This window comes from Artemia sp. Qi Xiang Cuo, chromosome 19 (genome assembly GCF_049724085.1).
Source record: "Artemia sp. Qi Xiang Cuo chromosome 19, ASM4972408v1, whole genome shotgun sequence".
Lineage (NCBI taxonomy): Eukaryota > Metazoa > Arthropoda > Branchiopoda > Anostraca > Artemiidae > Artemia > Artemia sp. Qi Xiang Cuo.
In genome coordinates, this window is record NC_142812.1 from 5,158,225 (window position 1) to 5,178,935 (window position 20,711).

General features: G+C 36.7%; 1 protein-coding gene across 7 annotated transcripts in view; it reads right to left on the reverse strand.

Annotated features, from left to right (window-relative positions):
- Window positions 1-402: 402 nt before the first annotated feature.
- LOC148940424 (uncharacterized) overlaps window positions 403-20,711 on the reverse strand; it is a 215,424-nt gene continuing 195,115 nt past the window's right edge. For 6 of the 7 annotated variants that reach the window (XM_089105468.1, XM_089105465.1, XM_089105466.1 and 3 more), the window contains 3 exons: window positions 19,514-20,131; window positions 11,491-11,640; window positions 406-727 (listed from right to left, as the gene is read on the reverse strand). In XM_089105468.1, the coding sequence (XP_088961594.1) occupies window positions 545-727; window positions 11,491-11,640; window positions 19,514-20,131 (951 nt within the window). In that variant the 3' untranslated portion in view covers window positions 406-544. Of the gene's footprint in view, window positions 728-11,490; window positions 11,641-19,513; window positions 20,132-20,711 lie in introns of all 7 variants that reach the window. The other variant, XM_089105472.1, reaches the window with a different exon arrangement.

The window sequence follows — 20,711 nt, forward strand, 5'->3', positions numbered from 1 at the left end:
TATCACAAACAATAGGGATACAAATAAATAGTCAGCCAGAGATGTCTGTGGTGAAAGAACCCGCTACTCAGCTGAGAAGTAAATTGAGAATTAAGCCGAGATCAATCATGAAACTATTAATAAACTCCAGTTGACTATTTGTGTCCATGATTCTTTGTTTTCAAAATCTCGCGCAATAAATTTTTTTTTTTCAACAGATGTTTCTTACCGCTATCGTTTGTCCACTGATGCTGAAATCGGTTCCCGAAATCAGCTACGTGTTCCAAGCCCTTAAGTTAACAAATTAAATTCTAATTATGAAATTAGTTAATGAATTGGTTGATTTACTAGCATTTCTTAGTTTATTAGTATTCAAATATATTAGATAATTTATCATTTACTAAATAATAAATGGAACCAATAATTTCTTGATTTATTAGAATATTAGTATTTATTCATATAATATAATTACGTAGACTACTTAATTTTGAAAATCGAAACAATACATCGCAAAGAAAAATTTTGTATTAAAAAAAAATGCATTTCCTAGTGTTATAAATATTGCTTAAAGCTCGGTTGTAGGCATGCCAATAATATATTGGAATAAATCTGATTGTTGCTCTCTGCGAAGTCTCGGGGACGTTCCCAAAATGGATGCTATAGTGGTTTGGCAATATGTCAATATAGCACCAGTGAGTTGGCCAACAGTCCACCCTTTAGATGACACAGCCTCAATTACGTCCGTTAACTGGAAAAAGAAAACAAAAATATTATCAAAAGATAAGCTACGTAAAGAAAGATGTTAGATCTACAAAGAAATGCGAAACTAAATGTTGAAAAGATAAAAAAAAACTTTAGTCCGAAAAAGAAGGAGAAAGCATTTAAGGAAAGGGGAGGTTCGATCAAAAACAAAACGTCTATTGACGTCCTTTTTCAATTTTCTGCGGAAGATGAGGTAACCTACTATTGACAAATTTTACAAGCGGGGAGAATTTCCTCTTTTTCTCCCATGCAAAAGCCCATAGTCGGAATGATGACACCTAGACTGTCAGATAGTATTCAGATACCACATATGGCTTTGAAAGAGCTATGTAGTCAAATGTGGATGGAAAACACTCCTAGGTTCAGATTATGTAGATAATTTCAGGCATTAAACAATATTTACTTTTTAAAAAAAATTCACAAACGAAGTTACAGCTTCATTACCTCAGCCTTAGTTGTAGTAGCAGTCACAGTAGCAGTATTAGAGATATTAGAAGCAGTAGTAGTAGTAGAATTAGCAGTAGTATAAGTAGAAGTAGTAGTATGCACATATTCCCTTCTGGTCTGTTTAAAACCCCCCCTCAACAAGCACTTTTATTTTCAACTGAATACTATAAGCCATTGCGATGATATTGCCGTTTTATGCCATTTTGATGCTAAGTATGTCCATTGTGCATTTTAATTTAATTCAACATTCTTCTCAACATTTCCTCAGATTTTCACCTCCGTATCCTAAGGCTTATTAGTACTTGCTAAAGAAGAAGTAGTTGTAATAGCACTAGTAGTAGCTGTAGTCGTAGTAGTAATAGTAGCAGTAGTAGTAAGCACTCCGTGTAGACTTGAGAAAATGTGCTCGTCCCAGTTCCACACTAATTCTGGGACTATTTTTTTTTTCCTGAGAACAAAATAGTTTCAGTGTTTTACAAAATTTAAAATTACAGATTCAAATGTTGCAACGTTAAAAAACAACTTTTGCATCGACATTTTGACTAATAAATAGACACCCTTCAAACTTGACGTATTAGGAGTTTCAGAAACTTATGTCCAAGAGGTAGCGAACATGAAGTTAGTTGATATAGAATTTATTTACTCACGTGGGAAGGAGTGATAAAGGTAGTCCTTCTAGCAGTGTCTAGGGTTAATTAAAAGTGGAAAGCTAGGAAGGATGACTACATTCCAGGAAGTTATGACGTTGGTAGACTCTAGGATGAGAATTTGAGTGAAAATATCCAGGGACAAACTGACAAATACTAGACTATAGAGTTTAAAATTTGACGATGTGGAAGATAGATGGAATAATGTTAGGAAGGTAGTTTGTGAAGTTGCTGATTGTGTCTAAGGGAAGAAAGTTAGGGAAGGAAATTCCACCTTCATAACCTTAGCCTTAGTTGTAATAACAGTCCCAGTAGTAGTATTAGAGGTATTAGAAGTAGTAGTATTAGAACTAGCAGTAATACTAACATTAGTCGCAGTAGTATTAGTAAAAGTAGTAGTATGCACGCACTAATACTTTAACACAAGACCCGGAATTCCGGCTCTCTCATCGTGAAAAATTCCGGTACTTGTGTATTAAACGCCACTCACTCAAGTTTACGATGTTTAAAACTCGAGAATAAACTGGTTTCTTTGTTACTTTAGAAAAAAATTTAGGCCATATATTTAAACATTAGGGGGGAGGGGGTAAAGTCAAGCGGGTCTGCATGCAGAATATGTTAGGTACAATTATTCTGCATATTATGTAAGAATTGTTTTCTGACTTCAAACTATCCAAATAGTTTATCTCCCCCCATATATGCAAATGTATGGCCCAAATTATATATTTCCCATCTATTCTGTCACTTGACTTTGTCATGTCTCGCGCTAAGCTGAAAAAAACTAAGGAAGAAATCAGCTTGTTCTTGAGTTTTACACAGAGTAAACTTGACTGAGTTGCATATAATACACAAGTACCAAAATTCCTTCCTCCTACGAAAAAAACTCAAGTTAAACTCTCAAATTTAGAAAGCCTTATTTTCCACGGGGGGTGTTTTCCGGTGGGGTATTTTCGGCGGGGGTATTTGGCAATGGGGTTATTTTCCTCAAAGGACGGATATTTTCCGTGGGTGTATTTTACGCGGGAGGTATTTTCTGCGCGGCGGCATTTTCCGTGGGTGGTATCTTCCGGGGGGTAAACGCCGGACACCACTTTTAACTCTCCTTCCCATCTGAGTAAATAATTTCTATATCGATTAACTTCATGTTCCCTGCCACTTGGATATAAGTTTCTGAAACTCCTAATAAGTCAAGTTCGAAGGGTATCAATTTGTCAGTCAAAATGTCAATATGACAGTTGTTTTTTAACATTTGAACATTCCAAGTTGCAATTTTATATTCTTTAAAACACTGAAATTATTTTGGCATGACTAAAAGCAATGATCCCACACATCTTCTCAAGTCTACACGGAGTGCTTACTACTACTGAAGTTACTAATACTTCTACTACTGCTGCTACTACTGCTACCGCTATTACCGTTACTGCTACTACCAGTAGCACTACTGCTATTACAACTACTGCTTCATTAGCAACTATTAGCAAGCCTGAGGCTATTGAGCTGAAAATTTGAGGAAATGTTGAGGGGAAAGTTGAATCAAATCTAAACACATTAGTTACATACAGCTTCTCAAAAGGGCGTATCGGCAGTGTCTTAAGACCGGCTTACTGTATCAAGCTGAAACTTTCAGGACATCATGAGGGGGATATTCAATTGACAAAAAGGGAATGTGTGCATACAACTACTGCTACTAGTGCTATTACTGTTAGTACTACTAATTGCACTACGACTGCTGTTACTATTACCACTATGATATCAATACTACTAAGGCTAAGAGTATGAAAGTGAACATAAAAGATAATATTAAGTGGGAAATTGAACAAAATCACTACATCATATGTGCATACAGGTTGTCAAAAGGGAGCATTTCAGGAATGGCTTGGGATATTAAGTTGAAACTTTCAGGGGATTCTTAAGGGGAAGATCAATTGACAAAAGGACAATATGTGCACGCTACTTCTAATACTACTAACGCTACCTCTGTCACTACTTCTACTACTGCTACTACGAATACTACTACTGCTAGTACCACTCCAACTACTCCTTCTATTGCAACTAGTACTTACGCTAGGAATATTAAGGTGAAAATTTCAAGAAATGTTGTGGGGGAAGCTGAACTACATTAAAACGCACAACGGGCACACTTGTTATCAAAAAGGCATAAACACCAATGTCAGAGCAACGGCTTATAGTATTAAGTTGCCCCTTCCACAAGACCTTGCTCTTTACGCTAAATATTTTACTTTTTGTCCTAATTCTGTAAGAACGATTCCTGAAACACAATGGCCATTTAATTAGAATAATAAGCTTTGTTTTAAAAATCTATAAAAAAAAAAACTTTAGCTTAAAGAGCCAGGTATTGAGGCTGAGGCAACCCCTTTCATATACTTTATAATTTCTATTCGTTTTAAGTTTTTATGTTGCTCCCAACTTTCTTTTGAAAAAAATGTGTTTTTTTTTAATTTCATTTCTGATCGTTTTTAAAGAATACCGGGAAATCCGGATCTCTCTCCGTGAAAAATTCCAGTACTTGTGTATTAAACGCCACTCACTCAAGTTTACGATGTGTAAAACTCGAGAACAAACTGGTTTCTTTGTTACTTTAGAAACAAAATTAGGCTATATATTTGCACATTAGGGGGGGGGGATAAAGTAAAGCGGGTCTGCAGGCTAAATGTGTTAGGTACAACTGTTCTGCATATTGTAAACTAGGAATTGTCTTCTGCCTTCAAACCGTCCAAATACTTTACCCCCCTCATGTACAAATATATAGCCCAAATTATATATTTCCCATCTATTCTGTCGCTTGTCTTTTTCTTGTCTCACACTAAGTTGAAAGAAACTAACGAAGAAACTGGTTTTTTCTCAACTTTTACACAATGTAAACTTGAGTGAGTGGCGTATAATACACAAGTACCAAAATTCCTTTCCCCTATGGAAAAGAAAAAACAAAGCTCAAATAAAATTTTCAAATTTGAATGCCTTATTTTCTACGGGGGGTATTTTCTGGGGGGCACTTTCTGTGGGGGGATATTTATTAGGGGAATATTTTCCGCAGGGGGTATTTTCCACGGGGGGGGGGGGGTATTTTCCACAGGCGGGGGGGGGTATTTTCCACAGGGGGGGGTATTTTCCTGAGGGGTATTTACCGGGGGGATACTTTCTGCGTGGGTATTTTCTCCGGGGGGTATTTTAACAGGGGGAATTCTCCGGGGGGGATTTTCTGCGGGAGGGGGATATTGTTTTTTTTTGTGGGAGGGGGGGGTAGACCCCTAGAGCCGTTAAAAGTGGACCCTCTAGTCGTGTCTAGGGTTAACTTAAAGCTGACTTAAAGTCAGCTGACTCCCTAACTTAAAGTTAGGGAGGATGACTACATTCCAAGAAGCTATGACGTTGGTAGACTCCAGGAAGAGAAAATGAGAGAAAATATCCAGGAACAAATCAATACTAGACTATAGAGTTTAAAATTGACGATGTAAAAGATTGATGGAATAATTTCCGGAAAATATTTTGTGAAGCTATTGATTGTGTCTGCTCTTTGATAGAGAGGAGAAGGGGCCTGTACAAGAATTATCTGAGAGATAGATCATATGAAAACAAGAGGAATGTAAAGAAAGTGGAGACAGCATAGAATATGAATTACGGAGGCGTGAAGTGCAGGACATACATAAAATTATCAAAGGTTTGGAAGATACTGTGTGACGGTACAATAGTAAAATGTTGTAAAATGTTGTACAATAGTAAAAAGTTTCTGACACTCTATGAGAGAATGAAAGAAGAATGAAAGAATAAAAGGATATAAAAGAAGATTTATTTTTAAGGAAAATTATTTACAGTAATGAAAGGATTAAAAAATAACAAGGCCCAGGTTCTAAAATTGTAGTAAATGAGTTTTTTTTTTATGTGGTGGTTATGATGTTAGAGATCAGTAGATTATGAATATATGCATATGATTTTTGAAAAAGGGCATATACCTAGTGAGTTTAAGAAAACTCTATTTAAACCCTTTAATAAGAAAGGAGATAAGAGTGAGTGCAGTAATTACAGAGGTATTAGCCTGGTCTCTGTAAGAAGCAAATTACTTAGTGGGATAATAGTTTTTAGACCTAGAAATACTGTAGACAAAGTCTTAAGAGAAGAACAGTGTGGTTTTAGGAAGGGTAAAGGATGCGTTGACCAAATTCTCTCTCTTAGATTAATAAGTGAGAATGGCCGGAGTCATCAAATGATTTTAGTCCTCAGTTTTATAGATTATGAGCAAGCGTTTTTTTTTTTGGCCTCCCCCAGGCCATTCAGCGTGTCCCCAGATGGCGATAGTGGAACGCCCTACAGATATGTAGGGTACCTCCATAGGAGGCACGGACCAAGGGGAGGGGCCTTGTCCCCGGGGTCCATAGTAGAATCTGGGGCACCCTCGCCCGGGGTCATAAATACAGGCGGAGGAGGAAGAAGGCCCCTCAAATGTACACTCAAAAGGGCCCACTGGTTTGTCCACAAGTCCCATGAGTTGCAAACCTTCTGCCAGTAATGGGTTAAATTGCCTGGTGATGCAGAAAACCATCGCAGGAGGATCCTCTATAGGAGAACAACTCTGGCAGGGCGTAAAAGCCAGATCTATGGACAACGGCCTCTGCAAAGGGCTGCCTCGACCTTTTCGGGGTAACAGCACGACAGGAGACCTTGCGGTCAACTCTATTCCCACTTGAGGAGTGGCGCCTCTCGAGGAAATTATAGCCTAATAAACGAAACAGCATTCGCACGGGATTCTAACTAATAGACAATTCTTCTGGGCTTGGCATGTTTTGATGGGCGTCTTTGGGCTGAAAAACCTCTTCCTAGCTAATGTATCTATTATGGGTTGCCTCCCCGTAGTAGCATAATATTTGTAGGCATGAATATATAATGAGTCGGGGGTAATAGGCTTGAGACTGTCTGTGCAGGATTTCGAGTCTTGTTGATAGAAGAGCATCGCCAAGTGCTGAAAACCATGTTGTGACCAAGATGAGCTCAGGATTGCACATAGCCTCCATTCATGGAGGTCCCAGGGACTTCTTGCTGACCGGTTCTAAGCCGGCTTAAGCACTTCGGTGTAGACTTGAGAAGATATGTGATCCCCGTCCTGCACTGGTATCTGGGATCATTGCTTTTCCTGAGGCGAAAATAATTTCAATGATTTAAAGAACATTAAAATTGGAACTTGGAATGTTACGACATTAAAAAAAGACTATCGTATCGACATTTTTACTGACGAATTCAGACAATTCGAATTGGATTTATTAAGAGTTTCAGAAACTCATATCCCAGGGGTAGGAAGCCTGAAATTAGGTGACATAGAATTAGTTTACTCAGGCAGGAAGGATGGGGTACATGGACAGGGAGTAGGGCTCATGATGAATAAGGAAGCTGCTAAGTCTTGTTTAGGCTGGGAAGGTATTAATAATAGAATACTAATTGCTCATTTTATGACTAGAAAGTTCAGGGTATCAGATATAGTTGTATACGCCCCTGTAGAACCGACTGACGGAGATACTAGTGACTAAGATGAATTTTACTTACAGTTACAGGAGCAAATAGACAGGGTCCCAGGTAGAAATATGATGCTATTACTGGGAGATTTTAACGCCCAAGTCGGTAGAAATAGAAATAGATGGTATCCCAGCATTGGTAAATCTGTTGTAGGAAAAGAAAACAGTTATGGATACAGACTTTTGCATTTTTGTAGGTATAACAATCTAGTTTTAACCAATACGGTGTTTGGTCATAAAATGGCTCATAAGTTAACATGGTATTCAGATGGTAAGACAGCAAATCTTATTGATTACGTTATAGTAAACCGAAGACTGGCAGGATCAATACAAGATACTAGGGTATATAGGAATGCTGTTATTGATGTTAAAAGAAAAGATCACCATCCAGTAGTGTCAACGGTTCATTTGAAGCTGAAATATCGGAAGGGTAACTAACTCACGGAAAGTTTTGATGCTGGAAGACTCCAGAATGATAATTTAATAGAAACTTTCCAGGAATAGTTGAGTACTAAACTTGAGAGTTTAAAATTTGATAATGTGGAAGAGGGCTGGAATAATTTTAGAAAAATAATTTGTGAAGTTGCTGAAGGTGTATTTGGGAAGAAAGCTAGAACTGTAGCTAAGAATATTAGTGAAAAAGCTTTATGTTTAATAGAAAGGAGAAAGGACTTGTACAAGAATTATCGGAGTGATAGATCGTATGAAAACAAAAGAAATGTAAAGAAAGTGAAGAAAGCATTAAAATGTGAACTAAGGAGGTGTGAAGTGGAGGCCATGGATAAAATTGCCGAGGATCTGGAAAATGCAGCAAGACGGCATAATAGTAAAATATTGTACTGGCATGTCAACAAATTGAGAGGGAGTAGTCAATCCGGACTTGTCCCAGTTAAAGATAGGAATGGGGTCGCAGTTAGCGATAAGGAAAAAACTAAAGAGAGATGGGCCGAACATTTTGAGAACTTGCTTAACCGAGATAGAGTTGCAGGAAAAAATATAGAGGAAAATGAAAAAGTTTGTGATACTTTGGATGTGAAGGAAGATTTGTTTTGTGAAGAGGAATTAGCAACAGTACTAAAAGGATTAAAGAATAATAAGGCTCCAGGTTCTGATAGGATGGTAGATGATTTTCTTAAATATGGTGGCTCTGATGTTAGAAATAAGTTATTGAAGATTATGAATATGATTTTTGAAAAAGGGGAAGTACCTAACGATTTTAGGAAAACCTTAATTAAGCCACTTTATAAGAAATGTGATAAAAGTGAGTGTGGTAATTATCGAGACATTAGTCTGGTCTCTGTAGGTAGCAAATTACTTAGTAATATGATACTTTTCAGACTGAGAGATGCCGTAGACTAAGTTTTAAGAGAAGAGCAGTGCGGTTTTAGAAAAGGTAGAGGATGTGTCGACCAAATTTTCACTCTTAGGCTAATAATTGAGGAGTGCCTGAGTTTTCAAACGCCTTTGGTCCTCAGTTTTATAGATTATTAGCAAGCGTTCGATTCTGTTGATAGAAGAGCTTTAGTAAAGGTTTTATCCTTGTATGGTATACCAGACAAACAAATTAAAGTGATTAGTGCTATGTACGAGAATAATACTGCTGCAGTTAAGGTAGGAAATGAGGTTAGCAGCTGGTTTTGTATTAAATCAGGAGTTAAGCAGGGTTGTGTTCTATCCCCCTTTATATGGATTATTTTGATGGACTTTGTCTTAAGGAGCACAGGAAAGGCCATGGGAGACCACGGAATCAAATGGGGATGAAAAAGTCTCCTGGACTTAGGTTATGCTGATGATTTAAGCATCCTAGATGAAAGTGTGAGCAAAATGAATGAAGTTTTAGAGGTTTTGTGAGTTCAGGGTGCTAGAATAGGTTTGAAAATTAATGTCGATTTAAGCATCCTAGATGAAAGTGTCAGCAAAATGAATGAGTTTTTAGAGATTATGTGCGTTCAGGGTGCTAGGATATGTTTGAAAATTAATGTTAAGAAGACTAAGTCACTAAGGCTAGGGATAAGTGAAGATGAAAAGGTGACGTTGGGTAATGAAAAGATTGATCAGGTGGGCAGCTTCACTCACCTTGGTAGTATTATTAGTAGAGATGGTGGGAGCAGTGAAGATGTTAGAAATAGAATAGCCAAGGCTCAGGGTGTTTTTTTTCACAGTTAAAAAAAAGTTTGGAAGAATAGGAAGATTAGTCTGCAAACCTAGATGAGAATATTAGAAGCTACAGTGATGATAGTGGTCCAATATGGCTCTGAAGCAAGAGCGCTACAAAAAGCAAAATAATACTTGTTAGATATTTGTCAGAAGAATTATTTACAGACTGTTGTGGGTACTCGATTGACAAATCATGTTTCCAAAAATAGACTACACAACATATGTGGTTCAATACCACTCTAGGGCTATAATGAAAGAAAGTTTTAGGTAGCTAGGGCACGTTGTGCGGATGAAGGATGACAGATTGCCGAAGATTGTTCTTTTCGGCCAACCAACTACGGTAAACGAAAAGCAGGTCGTTCCCGTACGGCTAAACGAAAAGCAGGTCGTCCCCGTCTGGGGTGGGAGGACGTCATAAAGAAAGATTTAAGGGAACTGGGGACTTCGTGGGCGGGTGTAAAAAGGGAGGATTTGATTAGATTAGGGTTGAGGAGGAGCGTGCGTAACACTGTTGGCCTCAGGAGGCTTGGTGCTGCGGTGAGTTGTTAGTAGTAGTAGTAGTAGTAGTAGTTTGATTCAGCTCATAGAAAACTTTAGCGAAGGTCCTACCTTTGCATGGTGCAGCATGTAGAGATTAAACTGATTGGAAGTTGAAAAATTTTGGAAAAATATGAAGACAAGTTTGCGAACCATGATTAGAATATTGGCTGCAACAGTGATAACAGTGGTCAAGAATGGTTCGGAAGGTTTCCAAAAATAGAGGAGGATTTTCTAGATGTTTTCCAGAGAAATTGCCCGCGAATTACCTTGGGTACCTTACTGGCTGACCGTATCTCAAACAGTAAGCTGTACAAGAATTTTGGTTAATTCCCACTTTCTAGGGCTAAAATGAGACAAAGGTTGAGATGGCAAGGACACGTTCTATGGATGAAGGATGACAGATTGTGAAAGACTGTCCTTGTCGGCCCACCGTCTAGGGCCAAACGAAAATTAGGTCGTCCAAAAATGGGGCGGGAGGATGTCACAAGGAAAGATTTAAGGGAAATAAAAACCTCCTGGTATGGTGGAAAGAGAGAGGCGTTATATAGACTGGGATGGAGGAGGAGCGTACGCGGTTGTGTTGGCTCCAGGCGGCTTGGTGCTGCAGTGAGTTGTTAGTGTAGTAGAAGTACCTATTATGAGTCAAGGAGAATATATTACCACAAGTTATAGATTTAGCCACATCCACCTGGGACTATACAAAAAGTAGATCATTACCAAATGGTTCGAGAAGGGCTAATAAGAAATATATAAAGGTAATCAAAAATTCAATGGAAAGATTTAAGAGTGGAGCTTTCAATAATCTGTAGTGAAGGAGAAACCTTACGAAGGGTAATGATTAGTTGTTAAATATTTTTCAGAGGATTTGTCAAAGTATAATTCTGTAAACTTGTTTGTCTGATAAAATTATCACTTTTAAACAAAATGTATTCGATTGCACTTCCTTGGCTTATAAAAATTGAAGGATTACACTCTAGAGCTAAGGATTAAAATGAATAATACTGTCTAAATCATCATAAATACTCTCAGTGGATAAGATAAATAAATCTCGGCGACACACTCACCGTCTGTTACGTATAAAATAAATTTTATTTTGTGTTTCTTTTATGATGGGGGTCCAATTTTAAAAGAAAGATATTAAATTTAAATATTTGGGTTGAGAAGCACCCAAAAATTTTGGAATAATTTAGGATTTCATAGGGGTAAATTCCAAAGCCTCTCCCCTGCATAAGTGTACCCCTACTGAATATCATAAATACTCACTGAATGCTAAATAACATTAAATATAGATCAACCAATTAAATCCAACTAAATGCACTTGGTGGCTACAAAACCACTGCTGAGCTCTCAGAAGTGTAAGTTTTTCAAGGAAGAAAACGAATTGACCGTGTCATTTTGTTTCATGCTTGAGGATAAATCTTCGATACGCTATTTACCTGTTTTAAAGAGGGATCTCTCTTGGTAAAGTAAATGAGGTACGGAGCACGAGTTTTGGATGCAGCTATCCACTGCACTAGTGCCTTTAATTGAGGATCACCTTTTTGATTAACTCCACAGCCCCAATTTCCAGTCGCAATTGGCTTCATCTTAAAAGGAAAAATATTAGATTTTCTAACTTAGAATCACTCTGAATGTCTTGAGATAGCATCCAATTCTATTTTACTAGACTTTCTCTTGAATTAATGTAAACTACAATTAAACATTTCATCTATATTCATAAATACAATAGACATTTTTGACATAGCATAGTTATTTTAAAATAGCTTGGTGATACATAAAAGATGGTTCTAAAAATTTTAGGGTTCTTTCAATTGCAAATGGTCAAGGGGCTAATTTGAAGGCAATGATAGTTTGAGGGCACTCAGCTGTCCTTTAAATGCCTTTGTAGCTTTGGGCACCCCTATTGTACTGGGAGCCCTTGATGGATAGTATTTAGGTCAAAGGTAAGTATTGAGAGGGAATAGACGCTATATTCTGTGGACTGAGCAGAAACCTAATTTTTTGTTTTGTCGTTTTATCAGCAATACCTTTTTCAGGAAGATATGGATGAGATGGACCTTCTGTGCACATTGGTCGATCCTGTTTAACTCAACCTTGTTCAGCTCCATCCATTTAATTCAACCTTAGTTTAAATCAACCCATACTTAACTCAGCCCCATTCAATTCAGCCCCATTTAAACTCAAACCTTGTTTAAATCATCCAGCTCAACCCCATTTAAGCTATATCCCATTGTTAAGTTTAACCCTAATTTAACTCAAACCCCGTTTAACTCAATCTCAGTTTAATTCAAACCCTGTTTAACACAACACACATTTACCTGAACCCCTATCTAACTCAAAACTTATTTAACTTAACCCTGTCTAACTCGCCCCATTGAAATCAACCCCTGTTGGTGCTGATTAGATTCAATCAGCACGTGCCTTTTTGTTAGTTTAAATTCCCCCTCAGCATATAATGAAAGTTTCAACTTAATACACTAAGTAGTTTCTGAAACATAGCTAATAAGTCCGTTTGACATCCTACATACGCATAGAGTTTTTGGATTTGGTTCAACATTCTCTGGATATTCCCTGGAATTTTCACCATAATACTCTAAGCTTTAGCCGTAGTAGCAGTAGCAGAAGTAACAGTAGTAGGAGTAGTGTTAGTTGCAGAAGCGTGCAATTGCTATTTTATGGATATTTCAACATCCTCCAAAACAAGCCCTGTAAGTTTCAGCTTAATACCCAAACTATTCCTAAAAGACGCAGTGTGTTTGGATTTAGTTCAACTCCCCCCTCAATATTCCATAAAGTTTTCACCTTCATAGCCTAAGTCTTAATAGTCATAACGGTGGTAGTACGAGCATTGGTAGTAGTGGTAGTAACAGCTGTAGGATCAGTATTAGTACAAATAGAAGTAGCAATAATAATAGTAGCAGTAGTTATTTTCGCATATTGCCTTTTGGTTATAGACTTGCCCCCTGACCATGCCCTGAAAGTTTAAGCTTAATACTCTAAGGCATTCCAAAAACATTGCTGATATGCCTTTTGCCAACCTGTATGCCCCTAGTAAGTTTAATTTAGTTCAGCTTCCCCCTCAACATTTCCATAAATTTTAACCTCAATTGTTTTACCTTTTGTAACAATTGCATATAAGTAGTAGTTGGAGTAGTAGTATCAGTAGTAGCATAAGTAGTGGCTGTAGTAGTAGTAGTAGTAGTAGTAGCAGTAGTAGCAGTGTTAGCAGTAGTAGTAGTAGTAGTACTAGTAGCAGTAGTAGTAGTAATAGCATGCACATATTGTCTTTTGTTATATTGATCATCACCCAACCATTCGCAGAAAAGTCTTACTTGATACATCAAGCCATTCCTGAGATACGCCCTTTTGACATCCTGCATGCACAAGTGTATGTTTTGGCTTAGTTTAACTTTCCCCTCAATATTTTCAAAAATTTTCACATTCATACCCTTAAATTTAGTAGCAGTAGGTGTAGTTGCCCCCTCCTCAATATCTTGTCCTTCCCGCTAAAATATTTTAGTACTTTTATAAAAGCTTCTAATTGTTCAAATTAAACGACCCTTGCGTTTCAGGAGTCGTTCTTAAAGAATTGGGACAAAATTCAAACCTTAGCGTAAAGAGCGTAAAGAGTTGAAAAAACATTTTTTTTTCCACATTCATACCCTTAAATTTAGTAGCAGTAGATGCAGTTGCCCCCTCCTCAAAACCTTGTCCTTCACGCTAAAATATTTTAGTACTTTTATAAAAGCGTCTAATTGTTCTAATTAAACGTCCCTTGCGTTTCAGGAGTCGTTCTTAAAGAATTTGGACAAAATTCAAACTTTAGCGTAAAGAGTTGAAAAAACTTTTTTTATATTTAATTTCTGGTTGTTTTTTAAATAATGCTGGGAATCCGGGTCCACCTAGACAAAAAAAATCCCCCCTCTCCATGAAAAGATCCTCCAGACCGTTCAATCCTGGTGAAATTTACCCCGGATGGCTACCCGTAACATATCCATGCGTAAAATTGAATCGGCAAAGAAAAGTAAGACAAATGAAAATTATTTCGTATATGAATTCCAGCAAATTCCCCCAGTGTAAAATTTCTCCTGAAAAGTACATACCTCGGATACTTCCCTCGCCATAGAAAATTAGCCCCTTGAAAAATTTCCCTAGAAGAAAATTCACCCCCCCACCCAAAAAATGTTTGCATACTTCCCAATGACAAATACTATACGTAAACAATGAGGAAATTTTATAACTTAGACCTTTCCCCAAGGGCTGCGAAGGGTTATCTCCATGATACCTCCAAAGGCATAGTTATTTTCAACAATTGGCTTTTCAACTATTCCCAAAAAATTGGCAAAATTAAAATCTCAAAATTTTTATCAGACGATTTTGGGGGAAAAGGGCGTGAGGCCCTAGTTGCCCTACAATCTTTTTGTTTTCTTAAATGGGGCACTAGATCTTTTGATTTCAGTTCGAATAAGCCCTTTTCCGACATTCTAGGAATACTGGGTCGATAAAATTATCCTTGGAAAAAAAGATAAACATGCATCCATGATCTTTCTTCTGGCAAAAAATACAAATTCCACATTTCAAAGATAAGAGCTTGAAATCTCTGCAATTGGGTTCTCTGATTCGCTGAATCTGATGGTATGATTTTTATTAAGATTATTTGACTTTTAGGGGGTTTTCGTCCTTTTTTTCAAAAATCAGGCAAATGTTCTCAGCCTCGTAACTATTTAGGGGTAGCACTAAACTTATTGAATCTTATATAATTGGAATCAGCATAATAAACCAATTCTTTTGATATATATATATATATATATATATATATATATATATATATATATATATATATATATATATATATATATATATATATATATATATATATATATTCGTATCACAATTCCGTTTTTTAGAGTTTCGGTCACTATTGAGCCGCCTCGCTCTTTACACTTCATTACCACGAACTGTTCGATTAAAGGCAAGTTCTTCTTATGAGAGAGTTTTTTTTTTCAAACCTCTTTTAAGTTCATGGCTAATGTGGACAGTGGTTTTCTCTGTGTTATATTACAGGAGGCCTACATAGTTGTTTGTTTTTTAGATTCGAGAAGAACAGTTTTGCATTAAAGAAAAACAAAGCAAAAACACTTAAATAAAAATCAACTAATGAATAAACACCATTTCATACAGGCCAACTACTGTCTGTTCCAACAAAACTAGGTGCATTATATTTTCCAGGTTGTTGATTTAAGGAGGATGAGCTGAAATTGCTCTTTTGAATGGGAGTTGGATCAAATAGGGCTGGATCAAACGGGGATTGTGTTGTGTGGGGGTTGACTCAAGTGAGGGTTGAATTTTATGGTGGTTTCATTTGCATGGAGAATGAGCTAAATAGGCAAAGATTTTAACTTGAGTCAAGCTGTATCAAGGTTGAATTGCACTGGGCTTAATTTGAATTGGGTTGAGTTAATTGGGGGTTGAGTTACAGAAGAGTTTAATTACATTGTGTTGAATTAAATGAGGTTTGATTTGCATGGGGGTTCTTCTGAATAGAGTTGAGTTGCACGGTGGGTTTAGTTGAATGAGCGTTAAGATGAATGAGGGTTAAGTTGCATTGGGGTTTACTTAAACGGGTTTTGTTTTAGAAAAGGGTTGAATTAATGGTTGAGTTAAATTTGGTTTAGCTGATGAAGGATTCAAACGTATAAGAATCTGCGAATTCTAATTTGGACAAATAGTTGGATTATTGACTTTTGAGGAATAGTTGGGATTTTTAACTTTTGAGTTACTTTTCTTCGTATCTTTAAATTACGATTGGCATCACAATTAAAATACCTTTTATACCCTAGATCCATCTTAGATCTACTTGTACCTGCAATTTGGGATGTTCTACGATTTGGCTTTTGGTTGCTATAAATGATTTTTGGAGGTTTGGTTTAACGGAGGTTATGTATAAGGAGTTGAGTTGAGCAGAGATTAAGCTAAAGGGGATGAGTTGCAAGAAGGTTTAGTTCAATGGGGCTGAGTTAAATGATGGTTGATTTGCCTGGGGGTTGTACTGAATGGAGATGATTTGCAAGGGGTTCATTTAAATGAAGGCTGAAATGCATCAGTTTAAGCTAATTTTGGGGTTGAGTTATAAAGAGGTTGACCTGCACGGGGTTTGAGTTTAACAGGCGTTGAGATGACCAAAAGTTGAGCGAAGTAGGTTGGGTTGAATTTTGTTAAGGTAAATGAGGGTTCAGTTGCAGGGGAACCAATAGAAACTGATATAGACCAATAGTTAAGACTATTAACTTTGGAGTAAAAGCTGGAATTTTAAGCTTCTCACATAATTTTGCTTATATCTTTAAAGTAGGTAAGACATCAAAATGAAATTTTTAATTCCCTTGATACTTCTTACTTGCGCCTGAAAACCAGGATTTTCTACGATTTTCTTTTGGTTGTTACAGATAGTGTTTTTGGAGGGGGGATAAGTTAAATGGGGATTGATTTTTATGGGAGTTGAGCTAAAAAGGGGACGCGTTGAACGGGTTACGTTGAATGGGGTTGAGTTAAACGAGGGTTCAGTTTCATAGAAACCTGTGAATACTGATATGGACAAATAGTTGGACTATTTACTTTGGAGGAATGGTTGGATATTTTACATTTTGATTTCATTGTTTGTTTCTTCAAAGAAAAACTCTTCTATTTGGGCCTGATAACCGGGATTTTCCACAATTTTTCTTTTAGTTGTTGCAAAAATATTAAGGCTGAAATCTTTTTGCAAAGTTTTATGTACATAGTGTTGACAGGCTGAACCGTAAAACATAAGAACAAGAAATTAGTGAATAATTCCGTTGAGCCGAAGAAGCTTTTTACTTGTGAAATTTAAAAATAGAAATTCTTTTCATCCTCGGTGTATTAATTACATGTTATTTCCTTTTTAACCAATTGGTGTGGACTGGGTAAATACCCCTAAGCTTAGCTCCATCTTTCGACAGAAGTATTTTATTGCACTTAACATACGACAAGTCTATTAGGCTTCCATCTTGGCGTCAGAAGCAAACAATTGAATTTAATATTTGTACTGTACCTTAAAAAATAACGCAATAAAAATGATAATTTCAAAAGCAGAAGAAAATAAGGATTCCATTGGGAAGTGAATAGTCTACAACCCTAAAATGGTAGATATAACAAAATAGGATAGTTATTTTTGTACGAAAATATTGTTGTAGGTAAGTCAATTAACTAATAATTTGAAGGGTTTAAACTAGAATTAATATAGGTACTGTTTAAACAGTAACAGTATTAGATTTAGATTGGATTTTTACCAATATATATTTCTTTTCAATACATATATTTCTTTTCAATTCCGATTTGGTAAAAAGATGTTAAGATTATATTCTTCATAGTTTAATCATTCAATAATTAGTTTCTTACCAAGCTTACTGCCATTTAATAACACTTTTGTCTTTTGCTAAAGCAATAGGGAACGTTACACTATCTAAGACGGTCTATGACGATGTGTGTTTTTTCACTCATTAAACCTTATTTTTGAACTTAGCAGTCGCCAAGGATTGAGACTGCATAACAGCATATTGAGGATTTTTACATCAAAAATTGAGTTCCAGGTTTTCCTAATGTTTTAACACGTATTTGGTCCTGAAATCTTCCACAAGACCAAACACTCGTATCAAATTTGATTTTTACCATTCACTGTACTTTTAATCTGAATGACGCCTTTACTGCACAAACACCTTTACTGCATAAACATTGTAAACAACCGAAAAACACAAACGTTTTTTCATTTTGATGCTTCTGTAAAGACCTGTAAAATTAATAATGAAATATGTTGAACTACTGGCCGATTTCAGCCTTGTTTTGGCCAAAAATGAGACACCCCAGCCTCTCTAATAACGTTGTATACGCGTTACCATGAATGTTTGATATTCGTGAATGTCGACATTCACCTGTGAATGCCCGAAATACATTTTTTCCTCCTTGGATTCAGTCAGTGTTGCCAGCCACCTTTTTCAATTTAATGCAAGGTCTGATGATGACAGGTTAGGTTAGATCAGCCTAGGTTTTAACCCATTTCTGATATTTACAACCGAATTTAGTCTAATCTAACCTAAATTAACATAATCTAACCTAACATAACTTTAACTTTTACCATCATAGCTTCCATAATACTGAAAGCTGACTCGCAAAGCAAATTGAATCCAAGCAAAGAAAAAGGAACTTTGGACATTCACTGGTGAATGCCAATATCAACCAGATCTCGGACATTCACGGTGAGATACATATCTTATACATAAAATAAAGGTTGCATATACAGAAATGAGCCATTAATGACTACGTTATAGTTCTTTTACAACGCAGAAAGTTATTCCTAGAAGTTTTATTGTTACAAATAATTATCATGTAGGTGATCCCCCAGCAGACCATGAAAATTGATATCTCTATAGGATGATAGCTCGATTACTAGTGCACCAATCGGAAAAGATCAAGCTACTAGTGCCCATGAATGACTATGAAATTAGAAAAATATACAAGATTAGAGATATACAATTAGAAAAATAATTCAAGTCTTCAGACTATGTAAAATCTAAACAGAAATAGATCAGAAAGGGTGATCTGGCCTTTTAGCTAAGTTTTAACAAAGACAGAAGCAAAAAAGATTTAGACGAGACTAATGTTGCTCTATAAAATATAAATTCAGAATCTTAAAAGTTCTAGCCAGTTTTCGCCTTAGTCTTTGGGCTGAATTTCAGTTAGAAAATTAGTATGTAGAGGCTAAACACATTGGGACAAAATAAAGAGGATTTATCGTTGTAATTAAGGATTTTAAAAGAAATGCCAATTTCGGTCCTAGTTTGGCCTCGAAGCTGACTCTCAATGAAAACAAAACTATGCATAGAAGCGAAAAAGAACGAGATAAATCTGAAATTTTTCGATAATTGGCAAATAAGTTTTTAAAGTTCTTAGTAATTTTGGCCTTGCAACTCAGTTGAGTTTCAATAAAGAAGAAATAATGTTTAGGATCTAACGAGATTGGATACAAAATAAAGCTTTTTGAAAAACAATAAATATGGACCTGAAAAGTCTCACCGGCTTCGGGAGGTTAGAAAATAACAACCCTTACAAAGTAATGAGCAGCATCTATGTCCAGGGTTGCGACCTATAACACGAAAGTACTTTTTTAGCACTATTTTATTGTGTGTAGCACTTTAGCACGGGCTCAGGGTTGCTAGAATGGTGCTAAAATAGCGCGAAAGCGCTCTAATTAACACTGTCTTAGCACTATTATGTCAAGTTTGGACTATTGCACCAAAAATCGCTGCGTAGCACGCAAACTTGGGCAATTGTAGCCCTTTAAGAACTCACCGTGGTGACAACCCTGCTTTTGTCTCCATTTATTGTTAGTGTTCATGCTAGAAAAGTGTCAAAATTCATAGCAACATTTAATTAGACCTATGGACTTGCCTTTTGACGGTCATCAGTGAGAAGAGGTAGTGATAAATATCGGCACAAGTGGTTGTTATTATTTGAGTTGTCCTCTTCATCAGCTGAATATTCTGATATCGAGCTTGTTGGACTACGACTTATCGAGTCGTTAGATGAGCCATTCTTCAGTATACCTTTTCGCTGCACTCTTGTTGGAATGCTTAAGCTATTTGTAGAGCTTCTGAGAGATTCCGGGTTGCGCAGAATTCCTTCAATCAGATTTTCTGCAAATGTGAAGCTGAAACCTTCAACAACGTCTGCTGATAGAGACGGACATTTTTCGTTCTCAAAGTTCTTATTTATATGAAAGCCTGTGTCTTTTAAAGCATCTTCTTGCGAGATTATAATATGGGGGACTCGTTTTGTAGTGTTCGAGCTCTTCAATACTTTTGAATTAAGACGCAGAATCTGCGTGGCTTCTAATGCAACTGGTACACTATTTGACCGGTCTCTTTGTTTTGGCCTTGACCCACTTCGCTGCTTTGCCCTCTTAATAGAAACTGAGCCCCGTCTCATACGAGGAGGAGTGACAACTTTAGGAGAGCGTGGAGAAACTACCACTCCTTCTGGAGGTATGAAATCATCCTTGCAACCAATCTAAGGGGTAATTAAAAACATGCAATTTAATTAATACTATTAACTAAGTAATACTGTTAACTTCAAAGATGCATAGTATGCTACAAAAATTAACAAAGTAATATTATTATTAAAGGCCTGACTCAGTGGAAGAAAAAGCTCTTCCAAGCTGTGGACTGATCCTGCAGAAATCAGAAAGGTGGGGATGATGTGCCTTGATTGAGCCACAATCAACACAGTTCTTAATATGTAGGGTATGATATGAAAACTAGTTTGGATCAGAGACCCCCCATACCCACGAGTCCCAACCAACTGTCAACTTCTTAGCAAGAAGATCGGAATACTACATCTCACTTAGACCGGAATACTCACAGATTTCCAATTGGATAGCCCAACTGAACCTTTGTTCAATCTAAGGAGTGTTTTGAATCAGACTAATCGTGCAATTCGTCACTACAAACATACTTCCAACATACTGAAAATACCTTAAATTTTTTGTTAAAGTAACCCCTAAATAGTATTTCGATAATAACAAAACGTTTTATGGCAGTGGAATAACATTATGGAAACCCCCCCCCCATGTTTTATTTATTTATTTATT